Source organism: Lepidochelys olivacea, assembly GCF_965140295.1.
Source record: "Lepidochelys olivacea isolate rLepOli2 genome assembly, chromosome: 5".
Classification (NCBI taxonomy): domain Eukaryota; kingdom Metazoa; phylum Chordata; order Testudines; family Cheloniidae; genus Lepidochelys; species Lepidochelys olivacea.
The window spans coordinates 16739697-16765665 of NC_140415.1; the positions used below are offsets into that span (position 1 = coordinate 16739697).

Consider the following 25969-nt stretch of genomic DNA (forward strand, 5'->3'; position numbering starts at 1 on the left):
CCGTCTGAGACATTGCCTTCACTTACCTCTCATTAAGCTTCAAAGACTGCTATCATGTATGCCACCAGACTGCTGACAATCCCCATGACAAGAACATACTCAGTGTCAGTTGAAGTGCACAAATCTACAAAATCCAGCACTGAAATGGGGCATACTTGATTCCGTAAGTTGCACTTGCATATCTCATCATATCACGGTCACAGCTCTGCAAAGCTGCTCCAGTCAATCACTCCACCACTCAATGAAGTTACACCCAATGAAGCTGGAGTCCATGCAGACAAATGTTGCAGTTCAAATCTGATGAACACAGTGCAAACATTGGCATGTTCTTTTAGTCCATCATGTCTACTTATTAAGTTGTTATAGATTTTTATGGCCAGAAGGCACCATTAGATCACCTGTCTGACCTTTGATATAACACAGTCCATAGAATTTCATCCAATTACTCCTGTATTGAGTCTGTGTTTGATTAAAGCATATCTTCCAGAAAAGCATCCAGACTTGATTTGAAGACCTCAAGAGGTGGTGAATCCATCAGTTCACTTGGTAGTTTAACCTTTGCACCATCCTTAGTGAACCATTCCCAGTGGCTATTGCCAGCTTCATGAGATTGTGTTGCCTTAACTTTGTGTTTCCTGGTTTCCAGAGGTTTAAGTTTAGCCGTTGTCTAAATTCTGGAAGGGCAAAAGGTAGAACTGGGCAAACTTAACCCTGTGTAAACAAAGTTTTTGAGAATTTAATTGCTAATTCAGCAGGTGACACTAATCCTCTTCAGTCAATCTGAACTAATACTCCAGCAGGTTATCTTCGTGGTGGGGCACTGCACTGATGGAGGTGCCTTCTTTTAAATGAGACATCAAACCCAGATCATCAGCTGCATTGATATTACACTCCTTTGCTACCGTCAGGATATAATTATAGAGTGCTGTGGCTTGCCCACTGTCTCATACTGTTAGCCACTGGGACCAAAATTGCAAGTCAGTCTTTCATTATGTAACACTTCAACTTTATTTTAATGATTTTTTTTTACGTTTACGTGGCAACTTTCATTCCACAGAATACCATAGCACGTAGCAAACAATACATAAATCGTATTCTCTTCATATTGCTGCCCGGAATGTGTAGAACAGAGGCAGCCAAGTGACTGGCATGCAGTACAACACTGGGGAGAAGGGAAACAGATTTTACCTAAGGATATTGATCTGAGGAGCTTGGTGGGGCAGATTTTTTAAAAGGTACCATGGGTTTGGAAAAGTTCACCCAGAGAAACTGTGGCTTTTCCGATCCCATCCAGGAGAACTACGCAGTACGCTGCATGAGGTTCAGTTTATTTGCATCACAGGATAAACGGGTGAGTCAGTCTTACCAAGTTTTGAACCTGTGTTTCAAAGGGGTCTGATGACGAGACCAATAAGTGCATAACCTGGCTCGTGTTTTTGAGCCACAAGCAAATGGTGAAAAGTAAGGCCTCTCATGTTCTGTGGAATACAGTGGTATGTTGAACTTGTAACTGAGCCTGGTAACAGCCTCTCTCTAACTGAAAAATGAAGAGGTATAATGAACAGTCAAAGTACATATTATTGCAAACGCAGTAATTTTGTCCTGTCAATCAGTGGGAGAAAAGGAATTGTAGATTTGTGTGAGTAGAGATCTTTTAACTTGTTGGTATGTTCATAACTACTGATTATCAGCTATTTTTATACTTAATTTTCATTCATTTTACAGCACTGTGGGACTAACTGTGAAGTCGGAAGAACAAAGTAAAGTTGCAGCACCTGAATGTGTAAAGAAACCTGCGAAAGAGCCAAAATTTATTAAAGAAGCCCCTTTAATAACGGCACAGGAATTTGAAGGTGTTCCTGCGTAAGTAAGCAAGAGTTTTCCTAGATGATGCCAGATACAAATGGGAGCCAAATTTAGGTTTTGGAAAAATTAGCTTTTACAAAACCAATGAGTGACCGGAATGCTTTATGAAATGTTTAAGATTCCAGTGGAAATGGTGTTTACCCCAATCAGCACAATGCTGCAGTATTTGAGAATCATAAATGATATTGATTAGTAAGTAGAATTGGTCAAAACTTTTCATAGTTTCTTTGCTTAAAAAGGCTTTTTTCCAAAAAATTAGATTTACAGTAATGTCAACACTATTTCATAAAAAATTCTATTTTTATGAAATATTCTGTCATACTTTTACTCTAAAATTGTATCAAAATTGTGTTTAAATTCATTATAGAAACTTTTTGGGCTTGTTTAGTCAGGCAGTTAGTGCACGGCAAGCTGGGATGTAAATCTATAGTGCATTAGCATGCCACGTATAAGCTGTCCATGTGAACCCGCTACCATGCCCTAAAAGTTTCTTAGTGTGCTTTGATCCGCTCTGCTTTGAAACGGGAGTAGGTCAATGAGCACTAGGGAACTGTTAGTGCACAGTAGCAGGGTCCACTTGGACAGCTAGTATATGGCATGGTAATGCACTGTAGATTTACAACCCAGCTTGCTGTGCACTAACTGTTTGACTAGACAAGCCCCTTTGTTTCTTAAAAACCACTGTTTCAGTAAGAAAACTCAGTTCATATTTGAGTGTCTTCTGCATACTCCTACTTGTGGTTTCAAGGAGCTTGCACTGTGAGCTTTCAAAATCTTCTGGTGAGCAGCATCAATTGGGGCCACTCACTCCTCCTTACTCATCCTTTACAGATCGTTCCAAAGGTATAAAATGGGGAGTAGCTCCAAATGCCTTTCAGTTTCTTCTAGGCATTAACGGTGCAGTGAGTGTAGATCACACTAGGTATCCTCAGCTCTTACATGGTGGTTTTTTCTTCAGTCCATTCGAGGCTATTTTTGTTTTACCGTTAGATTGTCAATTAATAAACTTTTCTAAATACAGAGAAAGATGCCCATACAGCATGGGAATAATCTGATGCTGTGAAAGCAGAAAGGTCACTTCACACCCCTGCTCTCCAGGGAAGCTCTTTAGACCTAGTCAAGTGAGTCTAGCGCAGTAAATTCAGATTCTGCTTGGCATAAGTGGCAATGAAGTCCGTGCATCTGTCTTGGTTGAGTGTTCGGTTTGTGCCAGAAGGGCACTTCTTGATTCCAGAGAATCACTGGCCAAAGTGGTACTAGTGACCAGATCCATTTGGGTTGATGGGAGTCGAATACTGAGTCCTAGCACCAAGGACTCTGGAGAACAGCATGCTCACAGTGATTCTGTGTCGACCTTGTGCTGTGCAGAGGTCCCTGGATCCATCTGGGTCAACTGAATTTGGTAGCAAAGATGCAGCACTGTCATCTCTGGAGAACCAACTTTGTTTTGTGAGCAACATGAGCAGATGAAAGTTCCTGGATCTGCCAATTCAACCAAGACAAGTGCTGAGGTTCAGATCAGTCAAAGTGGCATTGAGGTCTCCAGATCCATCTGAGCTGACCAAGTCCAATGCTGAGGACTTGGCATCACTGACTGTGCTTAATATAAGCATCACTGCAGTTCCTGGATTCCTCTGTGTCAGGTAGGGTTCTGTACAGTCACCTTTTAAGAACCACCTGCTAAAGTGGTTCTATGGCACTGATATAAGTAGCACCAAATGTTTTTGGTAAATAATGATTAAGAAAATGAAAAATTTCAATTTAAAAGCTCCATGACAGTTTGGCAGAAAAGGGTCCATTTCAAACCATGCAAAACGGAAACAACTCTGAAATTTTTTGTGAAACAGTTTTTCTGATTTTCAATCCTTTTCCACTGGTAATTTATTATAAAATAAAAGGGCAACTGACTATTTGGGTTTTGTTGTCCCAGAGAAAAGAAGTAAAAAACCCCCCAGATAGAGAAATTAATTTGATGAAAATTCAGTTATGATAACCTATAGTGTTTTAATACGCATGTAGAAGCTTTTCTGTAGTAGTACGATTTTTTTTTTTAACATGACTCTCACTATTAATCCTTTCGTTGGCAAACTAAAATTGCTTTTGGTCATGAGGCTTGGTTCCAGTAACTGCAAAGCTTTCCTGAGGCCACATGATTTTGCTAAAGTATTTTTCAAAATAACAACTATGCATGGTGCTTTACTGTCATGGAGGGATACTGCTGGGGAGCTGCAGGGTTATTTTCACATCTGAACTCTGGAAGGTAGCCCAGACCAAATACTGAACAGTCTGTGGAAGGCTTTTTCCAGTCATCTGCATCCAAAAGACCTAGTGTCCTGAACTTGGAACCACTGTTCTTCTGTTAAGTGCAAGAAAGGCTATTCATACAGTGTTGTTGCTGAGATTTCCCCCCATTAACTGGCTGTGCAATAGCACCCTCTGGTGTTCTGAGAACCTGCTGCTGTTTTTCTTCAGATATTACTCTTGATTACCCATGTAGCTTCTGCTTAAGATGCATTGTTCTCTTGTTTCTGGTTTTTGGTCTTGGTAATGAAATACCTGGTTACTAGACATGTGGCCTGAGCATAGGAATGGGAATCAGAACCTCCTAAGTTACAAGCCTATCTCTGACACACGCGCGCGCACACACACACTCTCTTTTGGTGGCTGAGGACAAAAGATCTAAAAGTAATGAGTCTGCAGAGAGGGAAAATACTGTGTTTGTGCCTTTTTCCCTCCCACTACATTGATGCATAAAGAAAGCCAGAAAGTTTATTCATTTGTTCGTATGTTTAAATTTCAGGTATGTTAAGTCTGGTGTTTCTGTCTTTTGCTGCAAGATTTTTGGGCAGCCTCAGATTTATGAGTTGTCTCAACCCTAAATTGAAGAAGCGGGGGTGCTAAATTATTCAGAAAGGTCTTTTTCTAGACATTTACAAAAAAAGGCACAGACCCAATAATTTTCCTTGGCAGGTCACCACTAACCTTTGAAGTGGTGGTTTCCCTCCCCTATAAAATGGGGTTAATAAATCTGCATCTCATTGGGCAGGGTGAAGATGATTATAAAGTGTTTTGAAGATGGAAAGAGCTGAATAAATGCAGTTTCCATTCACCATTGGTCAGGGCAGAGTGTGTTTATGTATGTTTCTAAAGTACTGTATGCATTTACAGTCCAATACAAATGTTTGATAAAATAGAAATATTTTTATTGATAGGCTTGGTAGAATTCAATTTTTATCATCAATTTGATGGAAAATATCAATGTTTATTTTTAAACTTTTTTTTCTATTTTTATCAATTAAAATTTTCAGTTGTGCAAAATTATGGGTTGTAAGCATTTTTTAATTTTTTTTTTGTTGATTTCAGTTATGGAGTGGGGCAGATAATTATTTAATGACTAGACACTGAGATTCAAAAACTTAAAGCTTATAACAATTAACAGAATTTCAACATCACATCAAAATATATAAAGTAAATATCTTTAAATCAAACTGTAGTAAAGTTCTCAAGCAGCATTTTTCTTTCTTTGCTTGTCTGTAAATTTCGATTATTATTGATGGAAATATGTTTAAGTCAGTTTGTGTGTGTGTGGTGAAATCGATTTTTACTGACGTTTACCAATACAAATCTAAACCTTCCAAGCTTATTTATATAGCACAACAGATGACAGTTCATGGGGCGGGGGTGATTTGGGTCACTGTGAACAATTTCTATTAATGCAAAAACATTCTTCTCTGTTTGATAGTTTTATAATGTGTAGCTGGGGAAACCATCAAACTCACTATTTCACTTGGTACCTAATAATTGGGACTGGAATCTCAGATGAGAGCTATATACACTGAGCACTCTGCTTCCCGCATGACTTTAAAAACACATGATCACCTTTGAATTGGAGGTTCCTAGTTTGTCTTAACACTTTGCAATATCAACGTGCATATCAGGCTTTCCTGTGTCCAGCCCTATTGTGCTCAAAGAGTACTTCAAAGGGTCATAGACCAAATTAAATGTCTGGGATGAATTTAAGTAGTTACGTCTGCCATTGTGGTGGTGATAAGAAATTTATAGAAGCTAATCTGATACTGCAGCTTTAAAGAATTTTAATGAATAACTTCTCTGTTAAACAGTAGTAGATATCACAGTGATTCAGGGTTCAAAGTCACATCACGTCTTTCACTTGGGAAAAAGTGTCCATCATCTCTATAGAAAATTAGTGATCTGGAAAGAATACAATGGTGTTATGGTAATGATACAGTAGTTATGGCTGAGATGGTATTTTCATTTCAAATGTGTATTTGATTGTAACTTTCTCAGACTATTAAACTCTTGGTCTGAAATGTATTCTGCTTGGCCTCAGCTCAGAGGGGTGCATATGTGGATATGTGTTTATTGGTGGTAGATGTGTTAGGATGAGACACTTAAATGTAGGTATGTGTTTCATTTCCAGATAAAAGTACACAGTGACCTCTCTATAAAGAATACTTTTGGGTGGGGGGGAGTTGAGAGGGGGCAGGGATTGGACAGAGAGGAGGCATGACTTTAATGCTGTATAACCCAGTGTCAATATCTATTATAGCTAAACCAGACCATTCATTTATCAGTGAGAGGACATGTTTCTGACTGTTGTGTAGTGGCCAGGAATGACCACATGACACACATAACAATACCAACCCCTTGAATAAGGAATCTTTAACTGTGCCAGAGGTTTGTGAGCACCAGGACTCCAAGAGACCAGCTCTGTAGAATTGTACAGCTGTCATGGAGTTTAGTATGACTGTTGCCATACTTATAAAATAAATTTTGTTGAAGAACAAAATATTTATTGAATCCTGCTGACAACAGCATACTTGCTATCACTTTACACTGCCCTGAAGCCCTATAGTCTCCTCTTCCTCTCCTTAGAGGAAGATAGGATGTTTCAAGGGTTATTTCATTCCTTCATTTATGGTCATGTGAGGTCAGGGGGCACTGAGTGCTCAGTACATTTGAAATTAGGCCACTTATTTGGGTGCTCAATGCGGATGTAGGCTTAGCCCTTAGCATACAACATTGTTGTCAGTTTACTTTAATATATATATATATACACACACACACACACACACACGATTCAGGATATTCAAATGTAAGGGAGGCTTAACCAGCCTTTGCTCTTCTTCTCTGTGTGGGCATTACAGCATGCATTCATTACAAGACCACACAACATGGGAAGTAAATAATAAAATACTGTGAAACCTGTCTGAAACAACTACTCAGATGATTGCCTGTTGTAGACGGGCCTTGGTACAAGTTTTGTAATGGAAAGAAGCTGACCTTTTACTTCTCCAGCAAGACAGCATAACTAAATAGAATGTTTGTACTGTTGTGTTGAAATTGCACATTTTCTGTACAGCCTTAAACAAACAAGCAAAATTCTGCATATGTTGTGGGATCATGGAATGAAAGATCCAGTTGCACCTACAGGGGGCAGACTTCAGGTTTGATTCCTCTGCCATTAAAATTTCAACCTTTATATTGCAATTAATGTAAAACAAATACATGTCTGTATACTGCTTTCCTCTAAAGCTGTTTGACTGTTTTTAATTTAGTCCTCTGCCTCTCAGAAGAAAACCATCATTATTAAAAAACATGTGACAGACACCTTGGCCAGAATGACATTTAAACTGAACTCTCAAATTGTTACAGTGAAATTCTGTGAATTAATTTTGGGACACTGTATATCCCAACTATAGGTTTTGAAATATATTCTAATACGTAAATTAAAGTCCAAATGCTTTCTTGCACTGAGATACCCTCAGCAGAGAAGTGAGGGTGTTGCGGTTCGTTACCCGGTGTGCTGCACCCAATAATCACAACAGGGTGGAGAAGCAGAAAAGTTTATTTGAAGCTTCAAAAAGGTACAGGGAGATTTGAATCTCAAATCCTGTACAACAGAGCAGGAAGTTACACAGGCTTTTATACATCCTTTTTCCCAGCATACTTATCCAATAGCAAGCTGCTCCAAGTATCCATATAGCCAGCCAATCCAGTTCCCAGCTAGTTCCCTGATTCTCTGTATCATTTGTTAAACTATACATAAAGCTGCTTTATTCAGCATTGTTCTTCCATATCTCCCCTGTTTGGCCTTGCTTAGTTTCAGGCAGTCTGACTCTGCAACATACTGTTGCAGATTCTCAGCATAACTGCTGTGTGTGCCTCCAGGCGGGGGGGCCAAGGACACTTGGGCCTAGCACGCAGAGCTGCTGCGCGTGCCTCCAGGCAGGGGGGGGCAAGGACACTGGGGCCTAGTGCGAGGGGGCTTCATCGACACTCGTAGTCTTCCATCCCCTCGAGTTACCTAGTGGCCATGCCCCAGTGTTCCCAACAAGGGGATGTGGCATATTTACACAAACACTTAGTTTGGAGCAAGCTGGGGTGAAAATCTACCTTGCATTAGTGTGCCGTGCTCCATGTGTCTGTGTGGGCCCTGCTGCTGCACACTAAAAGTTCCCTAGTGTGCTCTGATCTACTTTCATTTCAAAGCAGGGTAGATCAAACCACACTAGCAAACTTTCGATGCACATTAGCAGGGCCCATACAGACACTTCAGGCTTGTCTATACTGCCCTGAAGTTCAGACTATGGGGCTGTGAATAAATAGTTAGCACTAAAGTGCTGAGCTGTAGCTCCGCTCTGTGCACACTGCAGATGCAAACTAAAAGTTCCTAGTTCATGTTAACATAGTTCTTGTCAAACTGGTCTACATTAATGTGAACTAGAAACCCTTTAGTTTGCTCCCACAGCATCCACATAGGGGAGTTATAGTGCAGCACTGTTCACATTGCTATTCCTATCCTCTTGGTCCGAACTGAGGGCCAGTGTGGACATAGCCCTAGTGTTTCTGTAGTGCAAGGTAGGTTTACACCTACGGTTGCCGCAAACTAAGTGTTCCTATAGACTAGCAATCAGAGGGCTAGTTAGAGGCCCCTGATTCTCTGAGCCAATCTGCCCCAGTTCCATTGTACAATAGAGTAGCTTAGTATCTGCTCTAATATACACCAACTGGAATGGACCCCAGAGAGCCAGTAGAGGATTGCTGGTTCTGTGACAGCTGAGAGCTCCTGCAGGCTGTGGGAATTATCAGCTGACAAGTCAGCAGTGTGCCCTGAGTCAGCAGTGTGCCCTTGTTGCCAAGAAGGCCAATGGCATTTTGGGATGTATAAGTAGGGGCATAGCGAGCAGATCGAGGGACGTGATCGTTCCCCTCTATTTGACATTGGTGAGGCCTCATCTGGAGTACTGTGTCCAGGTTTGGGCCCCACACTTCAAGAAGGATGTGGATAAATTGGAGAGAGTCCAGCGAAGGGCAACAAAAATGATTAGGGGACTGGAACACATGACTTATGAGGAGAGGCTGAGGGAGCTGGGATTGTTTAGCCTGCAGAAGAGAAGAATGAGGGGGGATTTGATAGCTGCTTTCAACTACCTGAAAGGGGGTTCCAAAGAGGATGGCTCTAGACTGTTCTCAATGGTAGCAGATGACAGAACGAGGAGTAATGGTCTCAAGTTGCAGTGGGGGAGGTTTAGATTGGATATTAGGAAAAACTTTTTCACTAAGAGGGTGGTGAAACACTGGAATGCGTTACCTAGTGAGGTGGTAGAATCTCCTTCCTTAGAGGTTTTTAAGGTCAGGCTTGACAAAGCCCTGGCTGGGATGATTTAACTGGGAATTGGTCCTGCTTCGAGCAGGGGGTTGGACTAGATGACCTTCTGGGCTCCCTTCCAACCCTGATATTCTATGATCCAGCTGCTTTTCCAGCTCTGTTATGTGTTGTTATGCAGGAGATATTTTTAGGGCACTAATTGTCATAGTATAATCTGCACCGCCTTGATATTTTAAAGCAGCAGATATCGAAGATATGGGATGTATTTGGGCACAGATTTAAAAGTATCTGGATCATTTAGAATATCTTACTTCAATGAGAAATGTACATGTAAAGTTAAAACTTCTGGAATAAACTTCAAAGCTAGGTCAGTGAAAGTGAAATTTAAAATGTTTTTCAGTGAAAGTAAAATGTCTCAGTGTACTTTAAATTCAAGACAGATTTAAGTGGTTCCTTGACTTTTCTCAAGCTTCTTAGGGGTTGTGACATTTTTAGGCTCTTGGTATACATTATAAGTCCCCATTTTCAGAGCTTGGTAACTGAAGAAAAAATATTTTCTGCTCTCAAACTTTGTTTTTGGTGACTTGCTGTTGGAAGAATTTGTTCCTCTGATATAAATGGTAGATTAATTGCTTTCTTTGAGGAAAGTAGTGTTGTGGGGTTTTTTTACTGTTCATGATAAATTGTGGATTAAAAGAAAAATGCAATTGTAATAAATAAATGGCTTTTTTTGTTTTTAAATTAGACTGTTATGCCTGATGCTTGTCTGATGTTAAAAGAGAACTAATTAGGCATAATATAATACTGTATACATAACCACTTTTGTTGGATTCTCGTAGCTTTGAGGTTTAACTTTATTAAAGTCAATGGAAGAATTTCAATTAATCTGATCTTAAAAATATAATAGTTACCTTGATTCAGTTAGGTTTCTGCTGTGTCTGGATTTTAGCAATGGTCAGATGGGAACATAAGAGGATTAGGGGATAGCTTGTTCCTACCTACAGTTGGAAGGATCAGGCAGAGAAAAACTCTGCAGAGTTACTCTTGTAATTTGAGAAATTCTCCCTCACAGGTAAAGAAAAAAGCAAATAGGATGTATAGTAATAAAGATACAGTCAATGAACATAAACAAGGTATTGTTCACAATCACAAAATAGAAAAAGTCCATCTAAATATAGAGTACATAATCCTCCTACAACTGTGCTCTCTGTTATTTGCACACGTCCACACCAAATGTGGCTGAACTATATATACATACACACCAGTGAAATGCAAAGTGTTGTGGTATGTTTTTCAATGAAAAATAATTGTATGAATGTAAAATAAGTAGTTTTAGTTATACAACTTGTGTATGATTTTTATAGAGCACAATTTATCTTTACTTACGTATTTCCTTATTTATTCGCATAGTATCTCCTCACCATAGGCTTGTGGTTTGCTTCTGGTTTTTGTTTTTGTATAAACACAATGCCATTGATTGATACATAACTGGCTACAAGTAATTTAGGGACAAGTTAATTTGGAATCAGAATATCTGTCCTGATTCTGGAAACCTGGCACCTAATATAGATCAATCCCATGAACAAAATAATTCTGACTTGTTTTCTGCTGTCTTTAATGTTGGCTGTCACTTACTTTTCAGGTGTGACATATAGTAATACTGTTTCACGCTTTTGTGCCATTAATTTCAAAATGCTGATTGATTTGCCTTCACTCTGTTTTCAGAATGTTCTACTTTTTTAATCTTCTAAAGATTTAATTTCTGTAGTCAGATTAAATTGATGGAGTACTGCTTCTTTTCCAGCATTTGTTTCATATTTAATCTGCTTGTCCTACAGCCTTCACTGTGCTGAAGCACTAATAGTAATAAAAGCTCTTCAAAACTAGATTGTAACTCAGACACTTCTCACAAATATATATTTTTCTACATCCTCCTAAAACTGGTACTGAACAGAATTAAAAGTTAAATCCAGTCAAGTTTCAGGGTTCTCTGTGGGGAACACATTGTGGAAGGAAATATGACTCATAATGACATAGTAATTAATGAAATGGAATTAATGTTGGCTACTGCTAAAACAGCATGTCTGTAGCTTCCCATCTCATTTTTTATTTAGCTGTGCATGCCTTACTACCTTCTGATTAGTCTAGAGTGTTCTGCAGCCAAAAATCTTGGCTATTATAGTGTTTAAAATAGTAAGCTTGTCAATGTTTCAACTGCCTAAAACAGAAGGGGTAGGGACACATTCTATATTTCTCTTTTTTTTTTTTTTTTCCTTCATGCTTTTGGCCTTCAGGGCCTTGGATGTTACCTACTGGTAGTTCTGCTTGAAAGTTCATTTAATGCAGATGAAAAGAACATGCTCATTCAGTACTCTTCATCTGCATGGAAAACTGGATGAGAATCTCACTCCCACTTCAGCCCCTTTTACACAGGGTAAAGGGGCCAGAGCAGCATAAAGAAACTCTCTAAAAGCTGCAGACCTGGCCTGGGAAGAATTCCTTGGTTCAGAAATTGAAGCAGACAACCACACACTGTTCTCTGGAGACTCCTTTTGCAAGGACAGGCACTGAGGGTGCAACTGAGGGTTGGAAGGGTGTGTTGGAGTTAGGATCACAGCAGATAGTTCTGTAGAGATCTTGGGGAGGCTGCCATAACTTAGACACTCTAAATCAGGGGTTCTCAGGGGGGTCGTGAGGCTATTACGTGGGAGGTGCTGAGCCGTCAGCCTCCACCCTCAAGCCCCGCTTCTCCTCCAACATTTATAATAGAGTTAAACATAAAAAAATGTGTTTTTAATTTATAAGATGGGGGGTCGCATTCAGAAGCTTGCTGTGTGAAGGGTCACCAATGCAAAAGTTTGAGAACCACTGCGCTAAATGATGCTGGGGGATGCGCCACAGCTGCTCTGGATAGCCCCAAACCAGTAGGGTGTAAGACTGGTTTAAAGCCACCGTAACCTCAACCTCCCTCTGGGTTGTAAGTTCTGTGTTGTGCCTCTAAGATGCATAGTTCAGAATCTCACTTCTTTTCTTTAATGGCTGTCTAGACCATAAGGCAATCAAGATGCTAAGAACAAGTTTCACTTGGCCTTGTGCATGGATATGTAAAACTTTGCTATTTCAGTAACAATTTTAGAACTTTTCTTTTGGTACTAGCTTTGAATCATCCGTTAGCATCTTAATAATATGTTGAAGTCAAGCATTTTAAATTATAAACATATATTTACATCACCCATTAGTGAAAATTATAACTTCGGGTTGTGAGACTTTTGTATTCAGTGTCCATGAATCTATTGGCAGGGAATATATGCACAGTAGTTTAAATAGTGTTTGGGAGGGTTGGGGGTGGGAATGCAGGTATTGCATAGTTGTGTTATGACATTTCAACTTGTGTGATTGATTACTCAGCATTTTACAACTTCTGAATGGTTTATGGTAAATCATACTTGTTTGGTAAAATATAGCATATATATATCATGCTGTCCACTACAAAGGATAGTGAATGTGGAGTAATGTGTTGCCAGCTTTTAAAATGTAAAACAAGTGGGACACAATACTTAGTGTTTGGGCTGTGTTGATAGAGTGAAAATGGAATCTCACTTTTTGTTTTTATGGTTAATGGGTTAAAACAGTGTTTGTAGGTTATGTGGGAAGGAATTATCTTTAAGATATGAGTTTTGAAAAGATTTCCACTTCAGCTGATGGATGGCATAGTGGAACCACATACCCAATAGCAGAAAAGTAAAGGGCTCAATCCTCCTTTTGTTGAAGTTAATAGTAACAGGATTGGACCTTTAGTGCACAGTTTAGGTCTGGTTCAACAGGGCTGAATCAATTTGCAAAGTTTTGGAGAATTAATTTGTAATTACAGAGAGGGCAGAGATGATTGTTGCTGTTAAATAGTAGCTTTATGTTTTTGAACTTGCAAAACAGCAGGTAAATATGAAAGTATTTAATGCTTCAGCGGTAAGTTACATTGACGGCCACCATTCTTCTGGGCTTGTGCTTTATTTTCACAATTCATTTATTCATAACTGTAATTTAGATATGAAGGAGAGTGAATGACAGTTTTCCAAAATAGCCTTATGTGAAAAAGTTATGGCAGGGCAGTTTCACAACACACATCATTTCAAAATATGCAATAACAGCTGAAAAATCACCCACATAAATTCTCTATATTTTTTTTTCTGAGTTTAGCATTGGCTTTTATTGCAAGAGCTTTCCAGTTTACCTTGTATTAAGTTGGCTGTCAGTCAGCCCAGATCTGTCTTGGATTCGCTGTTTTTTATATAAATGTCTCCCAATTTGTATCAGTACTGTTTATTTCCTCTCCCTGAATATATGACTTTATGAATACTGAATAGCCCCTAGTTGCAAGCAATTCATTGTTCTAATATCTCAATATTATTTTGTTTCTGTCTTCCTGTATTACCTATACCTCTAGCCTGTTGTCAGCAAATCTGATCATAGTTGATAGAAGTTTTACAAAGTATTTTAAAAGCTTGTAAGGGAGAACTCTATATCCAGCTCTAAAGTTAGGTGGCCAGCACGATTAAAAACAACCATAACTTACAAGTAAAGTAACTACCCCTAGAAAATTAGAGAAGGAGACCATTTGGTCTCCAAATTGCAAACCATTATCTTTTAAAGTAAATTAAATATTCTAGTTGAATTATTGCTTGCCTTGTTCTTAAGAAGATATGCTTGATTTAGCTTCTGTAGTTGCATGAGCTGGGTATTCAATAATCACAATCTTTTCTTTTTATTTTAAAAATGTTTCTGGCAATCTTTGGGCGCTGGATATTTTTCACTCCTTAATGTAACAATTTTTTCATCTTGTTTAGATTTTCTCTTTTGAGTTATGCTAAGTTTTTTTTCAACATAGCTATTAAAGGGATCAAAGAAATTGATCAAAATGAACTGTCTACTTTTGTATTTATAAGTACATGAGGAAATTCTTAATTGGGTGTGACTTTTAGGAATTAGGGCTCATTGGAGAGAAAGAAAGGGAAATAGACTCAAAAGGCGCTCCAAGTCTGTGATTTCCTTCTTACCAGTTTTTAATTATTATTTTTTTTCAGGTACATGCGGGGTCGTTTAACATATGATCAAATTAATGGAGTTGTTCAAGATTTGAATAAAGCAGTGGTCAGCAAGTATAAGATCTTACATCAGCCAATGAAATCTATGAGCTCTGCTGTCAGAAATCTCTACCACAGATTCCTGGAAGAAGAAACCAAGGATACTAAAGGTATTCTTTTTTAATTTATGTATGTATGTATTTATAAAACTTTTGTTCTTGTTCGAGTGCTTGCTCATATCCATTGCATGCTTGATATGTGCATGCCACATGCACAATTGCCAGAGATTTTTCCCTTAGTGGTATCTGTAATACTGGCTCTAGCGGTATAAGGGGTGCTGCCAGCTCCACACCCTCTCAGTTCCTTAGCGATCACCTCAGCCAGAAGGGTCTCTGAGATCAAAGTCCTGACATCAGAACCCCCGTATATGGTGTTCTTGAAGGACCAGGTCCAGCTGCGCCCTCATCTGGCCTTCCTACCAAAGGTGGTGTTGCAATTCCACAATAATCAGGACATTTTTCTGCCTCTATTCTTTCCAAAACCTCACAAGACCGCTGAGGAACGTCAGCTCATACATTAGATGTTAGGTGGGTCCTGGCCTTCTAGATCAAAAGGACTACGCCCTTCAGCAAGTCTATGCAACTCTTTGTGGCAGTAGTGGAAAGGATAAGAGGGCTGCCAGTGTCATCCCAAAGAATCTTGTCTTGGAAAACCACATGTATCCGGGTTTGCTATGAGCAGGCGAAGGTTCTTCCAGCCATTGTGAGTGCTCATTCCACGAGAGCTCAGACTTCGTCAGCAGCATTCCTTGCGCAAATACCAATCCAGGACATCTGCAGAGCCGCAACATGGTCATAGGTTCATATCTTTGCATCCCACTATGCCATCACCCAGCAAGCCCATGACGATGCCAGTTTCAGAAGAGCGGTGTTGCAGTCAGCACGTCCATAAACTCTAAGCTTGCCTTCGATGGTACCGCTTGTGAGTCACCTAGCATGGAATGGACATGAGCAAGGACTTGAAGGAGAAAAACCGGTTACTAACTTTTTGTAACTTTTGTTCTTTGAGATGTGTTGCTCCTGCCCATTCCATGACTCACCCTCCTATTCCTTTATTGGAGTTATCGGCAAGAAGGAACTGAGAGGGTGCAGAGCTGGCAGCACCCCTTATACCAGCGCATACGCGTATAACTCCAGAGGTGCTAGAGCGGTCCTATGGACACCACTAAGAGAAAAATATCCAGCAACTGTGCGTGCAGTGCACACACACCTAACATAGAGTGGACATGAGCAACACATCTCAAAGAAAAACTATTACGAAAGATTAGTAACTGTTTTTTATCAGAGCCATCTAGATGCTGTAGCAGAAATGTACAGGAAAGGGGGAAAGGTTTTCTGAAGAGACTAGTGATTTTTGGGTGCCTTCATTTTTTGGTTGTCCAACTTCAAACACCTTAAAAGGGCCTTATTTTCAGAAGGTAGATGCTCATTGGTTTCAGATAATTAGGCCCTTCTAAGAATTTTCAATTTGGGTGCCCAAAAATTGAAGCATTCAAAATCTCTAGTCACTTTTGAGACTCTTAGACATGTTATAAAGCAGTCTCAGATGGTGAGTGTCTAAATTTATAAATTGCAGATATGTCAAGATGGTTAATAATCTGTGCACAGTTACCATACTTGGGCTTAGGGAAACTCCACTGACAACGCCCTGCTGGCACCCTCAGGCACTATCCACAGCAGAAGACCAGCAAATCTTACCTGCCACAATGGGACATGGGTAGAAAGGGGATTTCTCAAATAACTGCGTACCAGACCATTAAGGACTCTCAATTTGTAATCAGTATACATTACACCCTCCTTATGAGAAGAGACTCCAAGAGCTTGGCTTGTTTAGCCTAATTAAAAGAAGGCTGAGAGGAGATACGATTGCTTTCTATAAATACATCAGAGGGATAAATAGCAGGGTGGGAGATGAGTTATTTAAGTTAAGTGCCAATGTGGACACAATAACAAATGGATATAAACTGGCCATCAACAAGTTTAGGCTCAAAATTAGGCAAAGGTTTCTAACCATCAGAGGAGTGAAATTCTGGAACAGCCTTCTAGGCTGGGGGAGCAATGGGGACAAAAACTTAACTGGCTTCAAGACTGAGCTTGATAAGTTTATGGAGGGGATGGTATGGTGGGACGGCCTACAGTGGGATGAGATCCATCAGCGACTGCCAGTAACAAAAATCCTCAACAGCCAGAGATGGGATACTAGATGGGGTGTGCTCTGAGTTACCACAGAGAATTCTTTCCCAGGTATCTGCCTGATGGGTCTTGCCCATATGCTTGGGGTTTAACTGATCGCCATATTTGGGGTTGGGAAAGAATTTTCCCCTCAGGTTGGATTGGCAGAGGCATGGGTCACTTGCAGGTTTAAGCTAGTGTAAATGGTGAATTCTTTGTAACTTGAAGTCTTTAAACCATGATTTGAGGACTTAAGTAACTCAGCCAGAGGTTAGGGGTCTATTACAGGAGTGGGAGGTTGAGATTCTGTGTGCTGCAATGTGCAGGAAGTCAGACTAGATGATCACAATGGTCCCTTCTGACCTTAAAGTCCAGAAGCCTATGAGAATAGGCAGCCAGCATAGAACCAAGTTATCATGATGTGACCGAGGGACCCCTAGATGTCAATGGGCTGAGGGCACAGTGGGTGCATAGAGTTTTATAGGGATCCCCTGTGTTGGATATATGCATAATAGTTTACTGAAGGGTGCCATGTGAAGTCCCTACTGAGAACCTGTATTCACAAGTTGTCATCATCGTTGTAAAGTGTATGTACAGATAATTTAGTATCGCTACATAACTCCTTAATATTATGTTCTTAAGCTCTTGGAGTTAAGGCAGGTCACCAGGAGGTGACATACCTTGGAAATGTTCCTTTCAGGCCGGAGGTAACAGATACAATACACAATACTCAAATGGCCAGACAGAGAGAGAGGTATGACTCTCACTGTATGCCTATCTCCATACTAAGGCACAGGCAAAATAAGAGATTGTGAAAGCTACAAGAAATGAAATGTGCAAGATTAAACAAATAGCAGTTGTGTCCAGTTTATGAGTAAAGACAAAGGGTGGGACTAGTATATGTTTGGGGGGAAAGAAACATACTGAATTGTTCATCTAGGAGACAAGCTGACAACATGTCTGTCTCATGAAAGGAGAGTCACAGTGAACCGGACTATAAAGCGCTGCAAGGATTTTGGATGAGCGTTACTCTACAAGACATGAGCATATCTAGTTCAGTGATACTCAGACTGAGGCTCACATGCTGCAAGTGGCTCTTTAGTGTATCTCCTGCGGCTCTTTGCAGCACATGATATTAAAACAGTGTGTGATTTAATTATTAACCAATCTAAGTTATTAACCAGTCAGGATGCTTTTACTATGTTATTAACCATTTAAGTTACTAACTTGCACTAAGTTATTCATTTATTTGCTGTGAGAATAATATATATTCACACTACTGTGGCTCTTTTGGGTAATGTTGATTGCTGATTTGGCTGCTGTACCAGTGAGGTCTGAGTATCACTGATTTAGTTAATAAAGTCTGGGCTGTAGAATGCGTATTATGATTTTATTTTATATGTAAACAAATGGTTGTTTCCAATACTTCTGCTTGCTGCTGGAATAATAAAAATGTAGGACTGGAAGGGATCTTGATAGGTCCTCTAGGCCAGTCCACTGCACTGAGACAGGACTAAGTATTATCTAGACCAGGGTCTCAAAGTCCTGGCCCACATGCCATCTGAAGCCTGAGAACCTCCCCACTGCGGCCCGCGGAGGAGAGACGCATGCAGACACGCTGCTAACAATGTCTGCTGCAGACGCTGCCACCCGCAGCTTCCATTGACTCGAGGAAAGGTACAGAGATACCATCATTAGTTGCAGGGCAGAGTGAGCCATGGAGGCAGCATTACTTTTTTTCCCCACAATGACTATAAACAAGTCAAAATACTGAACACAGCTTTCTGATGCACACCTTGCTGCAATCCTGAAGGTTTCAACTGCTCAGTCACTGAGGCCAAACATCAATAAACTGAGAGAACTGAACTGGCAGGTGAAGAATTGTATAAAGTTGTATGACAGTTTTATTATTTCTAAGAAATTCGAAATAAAAAATACAATATAAACGTTTTCTTTTCTGAACACCATCTTCAGTGATGTTATTGGCCATCTGGGAGGATTTGAGGACTGGCACTGGCCCTAAGGTAAATTGAGTTTGAGAACCCTGATCTAGACCATCGCTGACAGGTGTTTTGTCAAAATCTCCAATGACGGAGATTCCACAGCCCCCCTAGGCAGTTAGTTCCAGTGCTCATATATCCTTACAGTTAGGAAGTTTTTTTCCTAATGTCTAATCTAAATCTCCTTTGCTGCAATTTAAGCCCATTGCTTCGTGTTCTGTCCTCTACTTATACCCGATTTCACTATAAACCTATCTACATTCTGTGGGTTAAGTGAAGTGGTGATCTGAGGTGGAACTGGTAAACTAGGGTCTTTGGAAGCAGCAAATCTGTGTCGAGAGACCAGGGGCTGGATGCTCCATAGAGATGCTCGGAGGGTTTGGTGGTTGGAATGTGCATATCACTAACCTGTAGAGTGACAGCAGGTCCTGCTAGGCCTAGAGGGGATTGCTTGTGTTGTCTGTAGCCAGTGGAGTTGAGGAGCTGATCTTTGGCAGTCACAGAAAAGGGCTTTCTCCCACTAAGGGTAGGTGATAGTGAGGTGCGTCGCAGCCCTGGGTACTCCTGGGAAGTGTCACACATTGTCCTCTCAGCCCCTCCAGTCTTTACCAGCAAAATCTCCAGAGTCCTTAACAATCTACCTGGAGGTGACAAAGGTATAGATGGCAGTGGTGAGGTCTGTTTCTGAGGAGACCAGGACATCATTCACTGGATAACCTTAAATGAAAACAGGCCCTACTAGTCACTGCAGATAAAATGGACAAGGATCAAATGTTTGCTGCAATACGTATCAGCAGATACTCAGACATGTATTATTTGGTTGTTTTGTTTTTTAAAAATACCTAATCAAACAATAGGCCTTCAGTCCCAGCATGCTGTGCAGTAGACTTTGCTGAGTAACCATGTAATCTTATTGCTTTAACCCTCGACCTGTCTTACTCCTTTGTTGCATCATGACATAAATTTAGCCCAATCTGGCAAATACATTCAGCGCCCATGTGGATGTAGTTGCAGAACTGGGGCCTTAGACTGTAAACTCTTCTGGATTGGGGCCACATAATCCTATTTGTATTTGCACTGCCTGGTGGACTTCTTTATCCAGCATCTAGAAGTATTATTTAGGATAAAGGATTTGTGGTCTGGCTGGATAGTTTCACGTTTCAATTTCCCCATAACCGGGCTTCCAGTGCAAACAAGTATAGCAACAGCTATTCTTCATCTTCATGTTGTGCTAAAGAAATAAACTATCTTGCTAGATACTGCAGTTTAATTTAGAATTTGATGTATAAACTGAATTTGAATTTGTGACTATAAATAGCTTTTATGACTAAAGTAACATTATTTAAATTCTGTCCTCAATCTATAAAAAAAGCTGATTTAAGACAAATGAGCTTGAACCACAAAACAGATCTGGGTCTGCAGTTGTGGAAAGTCAGTGGCTAGAATGCAATGGCTTTATGGAAGCGGTTGGGCTGTCATTTGAACCTTATAAAATACACCCTTCTGTTCTATTGAGTTCAGTATAGGACTAAAATGAAACAATGTCTGCATGGTTTACAATATGGTCTTAATTGTAGCCACAGATTTTTTAAGATCTATGGCACTATGCATCTCTAGTTCAGTGTCTGACAAATCATTTCAAACAGCAGCAGCTGTAGAGTTTCAGTGGCAGAAAATCATGTTTACCTCCAGCATTTAATTTTAGAAAATGGTCAGGACCAGAACTCTTGTGACAAAGCGTGATGCCAGTGCACCACTTGGGAGCTTCCTGAACGTATATTTCATTACCAAGGTGAAGTGATGGTGGAAAGAGATTGGGGTGTTACATTTTGAAATGTTAAATTAATCCTATAAAATATGTTTCCATCTCAATGTGGTATGTTTGTTCTCCAGGTGAATTTTTTATCGTGGAGGCTGATATAAAAGACTTCACACAACTGAAGGTGGATAAACGCTTTCACACCATTCTTAACATCCTCCGGCATTGCCAGAGAGTGCGGGAAGTCCGTGGTGCACGACTCGTCCGTTACGTTATCTGCTAATATGGTTTTGGACTTGATTTTGCCCAGGTTGAAGGGCATAAATATTTGTTTGCCTTCAGAAAGTCAGAAGACACTATACATAGAAATTCCCTACTCAGCTAATTTACTTTCTAAATGACAGAAATGATGAACAAATATCTAACTCATTGATCAGGCATCCACATTGAATTACACGTCTGCTTTCATGTGCATTCATTCTCCAGGATTAGAAACATCTGAAGGTCCTGAAATGTTTAAAGTTTTTTGATTTGAATTGTTGAGTTAGGCTGTCGTTTGATTCTGGTGTCTTGTACTGGCCTTTACTCCCATTTATAAATAACCAATCCAATGTAGAAATGAATGTAATCGACACCCCGGTGGTTGCAGTGGTTTCATGAGGTTGTCAGGTAAAGATGTCTTAGCCACCCTACAAGTGATGGCCTGAAAAGCTGCATTCTCAGCAGTGTAATACTGCTTTTGTGTTTATAAAATGGAGATTGTCTTTAACAATGGGTAATTGTTTGGGGATATGCATTTCATTTTGTTAATGCATCAAACTGATTTTCACTCTTCCACTTTGTATAATCTTTTTCTTCTAATCCTAAAATTGTAGTTGGGGTTTCCAAAATGAGCCAGGCATGCAGTTCTGAGGTGGATAAATGCTTCCAAACGTGATAATGATGGTTCTATAATCTACTGGTTTTTCACATTTCATCAGTCAGATATCTTCAGTCCAACCCATTTAATCAAAACAAATACTAGAACCATGATAATATAACTGAATTTTTTGCTTCCATTTTGAAAATATTTAACACTGACAGCTTTTATTCTAGAACATTGCTTACCCACTAGCTTCCATATAACCAATCTTAGAATAGATTTGTTTTTGCAATAAATTCCAATGTTGCAGGCAGTTAAAGATGTTTTTGTTTGAAAAAGTTTTGACAAAGGTTATTTTCCTTCCTTGAGCCTGCACCTGTTGTTGTACTAACCAAGTAGTCTAAAATAGCTTTTTTTGTATGTTGCCATAATAATGATATAGTTTGAAGAGCAGAAGACCCTGACTGAACCTTTAACTATTGAAAGGTCAATAAAGAAGGCTGGGTAAGCGCTCAGTAGGGCTGGATTTGTTTTAGTCTGGGCTGGATTTGTTCACCACTGGTTCAGCTGCACCTGCTGCTGCTAACGATGTCATTTTTCTTGTCTAGACCAGATCTGTTGGTCTCACAAAGAAAGTCTTTTGAGGGGAGGGGGAGGAGATCTAATGGAGACAGTATACAAAATAAAGTTGCATTATCTTTGCCTATTCACATTTCTTAACCTCTTAATATTCCTGCCAAAGTTTGTTCTGAGAGACAAGGTAGGGTGAGATAATGTTTTATTGGACCAGCTTCTGTTGGTGATCGAGAGAAGTTTCAAGCTTGCACAGAGCTCCTCTGGTCAGAAAGCTTGAAATCCTGTCTCTCTCACCAACAGAAGTTGGTCCAATAAAAGATATTACTTCACGCATCTGGTCACTAATATCCTGACCAACACCACATACAAAGTTTGTTCTGTTCAATCATTATCACTTTGGCTGCATTACATTTTTATTGTATTTGTTTTGAACTGTGTAAGCTTGGTTACCTTGCCATACTAGCTTTTTTTCCTATCTCTAATGCTTTTAACACTTGTTCTGGGGAATGCACACCTTCTGTAATTAACAGGATATTAGTGAGCAGCCTTCATTCTGTTACTCTGGGTTTTTAATTTCCTGAATTATTTTCCCTGAGGCTGATTCTAAAAAATTTCCTCATTATTTTAAAATCCCTTTTCCTGAAGTTGAGTGCTTCAGTGCTACCTCTTGTGACAAAGCTCTGTCCTTGCCTCCGTGGGTCCCGCGTTTCCTGGTGGATTTCGCTAGCCTCAGAGGCTCACTGTGACCATCCACATAACCCTTCTCTCTCTAGAGACAAGGGTCACAGTCTACTGACCCATTTTCATCATAAGCCAGCAAGGGAGGTGAGGAGAAGTTTCCCTTCCTTGCACAGTCTCTGTTGTCTCCCAGTCTCAGTGATTAATCAGGGGACAAGGGGAGGAGCCCGGGTCCACCCTCTACTCCGGGCTCCAGCCCATGGACCCTAATAGTATCAACTATGGTAGCTGACCTTTTAGAAACATGACATGTACAATTCCCTGGGCTACTTCCCCCCACAGCAGCCCTCAATTCCTCAAGCTCCACTTCACCCTTACCTCAGGGCCTCCTTCATTGTGCCTGATATGGTGTGTACTACTCAGTCTCTCCAACAGCACAACTTCCTCCCACAGCTCCTGACATGCACGCTCACCTGACTGACTGGGAGGCTTTTAACTAGTTTCAGCCAGCCCCTGATTGGCTTCAGGTGTCCCAATCAACCTAGCATTCTCCCTGCCTTCTGGAAAGTTCTTAATTGGCCCCAGGTGTCTTAATTGACCTGGAGCAGCTGCCATTTCACTTATCCTGGTACCAGGGATTTGTTTAGCCTGGAGCTAATATATCTATCTCCCACTACTTTTCTGTAGCCATCTGGCCTTGCCCCATCACACTCTTTAGATTACTTTTCTGTTACTCTCTTGAGGAAATATAACTGCTATTTCATAGTCACTTTACTCAATGGCAAAACCATAGTAATATTCTTCTGTAGGCAGTTCACATGGAATTGTAGGCTGGATCAGGGACACCAATGCATTACACCAATCTTGTCTCTTAACCTTCTCACGATTTCTTGTTTCTACACTCAAATCACTCTTTTTTACTGTGTTACAGGGGTAAGTTATCTGAAGTCATTCTTGAAGTACAAACACCCAGCTTTTCCCAGTTTACATGTATTTACCCCTTTCTTGATTGGTCAGCACTCACCATATCTTTCCTCTTATTTCCATCCATTTGGCAGCAACATTAAATGTTACAGTGAGAATCTTTGTATAGCAATCCTAGCAGATGGGTGAGATGGCATAGTATAATTCGTTGCCCAAAAACTTCATTAATGCAGAGTTAAGGTTGCCTGGTGCTAACTTGTGCTTTTCCAGAATGTCAAGTTCACTGACATTTAGACATCTGAAAATCAGGAAATAACACAATTGAGGTAACACAAACTTAAACCCCTGTACTTGGAAACAGAGTTACAATACACACCAGCCTAACCCCACAACCTTACCTCTGTCCTTTTTGAGAGACATCCAACCCACCCTGACTTACTTAATAGCACTTTACCCTTTCATAGGACATGGAGCACTGTGGGGAGAGAACAAAGATTAAAACACCCTATACTCCTATACTCTGTCTTTTCGAGGAATGTTGCTTTCTTGTGGCTGACCCATACAGAATAAGGTACCTAATTAATGTTTGAGGGTCTCAGATACTGCAATCAATACCTTTTGAAAAGCCTATAAATAAACTATTCCTGCTGTTAAGAAAGGATTCTTTCAGAAAGCAAAAGACCTAATCCCTAAAAGCAAAAGACCTAATCCCACTGCCTGTGTGAGATTTATGATTGTCTGCCTCAGATGGTTTCTTTACAGTAGGATTTCATAAATGGGCATCAAGACAAATTCAGGTTTCAGAGTAGCAGCCGTGTTAATCTGTATCTGCAAAAAGAAAACGAGTACTTGTGGCACCTTAGAGACTAACAAATTTATTTGAGCATAAGCTTTCGTGGGCTACAGCTCACTTCATCAGATGCATTCAGTGGAAAATATAGTGGGGAGATTTTATATACACAGAGAACATGAAACAATGGGTGTTACCATACACACTGTAACAAGAGTGATCAGGTAAGGTGAGCTATTACCAGCAGGGGAGAAAAAAACCCTTTTGTAGTGATGATCAAGGTGGGCCATTTCCAGCAGTTGACAAGAACGTCTGAGCAACGGTGGCGGCGGTGTGGGGGGGGGGGGGAATAAACATGGGGAAATAGTTTTACTTTGTGTAATGACACATCCACTCCCAGTCTTTATTCAAGCCTAATTTAATGGTGTCCAGTTTGCAAATTAATTCCAATTCAGCAGTCTCTCATGGAGTCTGTTTTTGAAGTTTTTTTTGTTGAAGAATTGTGGCTTTTAGGTCTGTAATCAAGTGACCGGAGAGATTGATGTGTTCTCCGACTGGTTTTTGAATGCTATAATTCTTGACGTCTGATTTGTGTCCATTTAGTCTTTTACGTAGAGACTGTCCGGTTTGGCCAATGTATGTGGCAGAGGGGCATTGCTGGCACATGATGGCATATATCACATTGGTAGATGTGCAGGTGAACGAGCCTCTGATAGTGTGGCTGATGTGATTAGGCCCTATGATGGTGTCCCCTGAATAGATATGTAGACACAGTTGGCAATGGGCTTTGTTGCAAGGATAGGTTCCTGGGTTAGAGTTTTTGTTGTGTGGTTGCTGGTGAGTATTTGCTTCAGGTTGGGGGACGGTCTGTAAGCAAGGACTGGCTCATCAAGCAAGTGATGGGTCATCCTTCAAGATAGGTTGTAGATCCTTGATGTGCTGGAGAGGTTTGGAAAAGCTGAAGAGTGACTTCTCCCAAACGCGGTGCATAAATGGCTCTCCCATGATCTACCCAGCTTCTTGCTACTATTGGTTTAAAAGAGCATAGACACCCACACTCATGTTTCTGGTGGGCTTTAGTTTTTGTTTTGTTGTTAACACAAGCAAATGTCTTAGAACTTGAGAGACAAAGTGAACCAGTCAAACAAGAGAAGAAAAATCCCATTCAGTTTGCCATTCTGTTGTGGTAAAAATGCCTTTGCTTAAACAGAAGGCTTTGATGGCAGGTGAATGTTGAAAGTTTTCATGTAAGTATTTCATTCAATATGCAACCTCCTGTTACTTTGGGAGCTTGTGGGGATGTAGCAACTTGAGCACCTATTTCTTTTTGTGTGGACAGGGGGAGGGAATAAAGCGAGTATTTAATTTGCATTAACACTGGGTGTCATAAACCCCATATCATTAATACTAATAAATAAATACAGAAACCTGTGATAGACTGTATGTGAGGGACCTTGAGAAATTAAAATCCCCACCTTTTCAGGGTTAGGGGTAAAGATCTTGGCTCTTACTTTTAACAAGCAAGTGAATGCTGGAAGTAGAGTCTTTAAGGATGCAGAGGGCTTCATG

General features: G+C 40.2%; 1 protein-coding gene across 5 annotated transcripts in view; it reads left to right on the forward strand.

The window, feature by feature from the left end:
* Positions 1–21958, forward strand: part of SKA1 (spindle and kinetochore associated complex subunit 1) — a 45174-nt gene extending 23216 nt beyond the window's left edge. For 4 of the 5 annotated variants that reach the window (XM_084627796.1, XM_084627797.1, XM_084627798.1 and 1 more), the window contains 3 exons: positions 1726–1863; positions 14581–14750; positions 20705–21958. In XM_084627796.1, the coding sequence (XP_084483922.1) occupies positions 1726–1863; positions 14581–14750; positions 20705–20853 (457 nt within the window). In that variant the 3' untranslated portion in view covers positions 20854–21958. Of the gene's footprint in view, positions 1–1725; positions 1864–14580; positions 14751–20516; positions 20616–20704 lie in introns of those variants that run through there. The other variant, XM_084627800.1, reaches the window with a different exon arrangement.
* The last annotated feature ends 4011 nt before the right edge of the window (positions 21959–25969 follow it).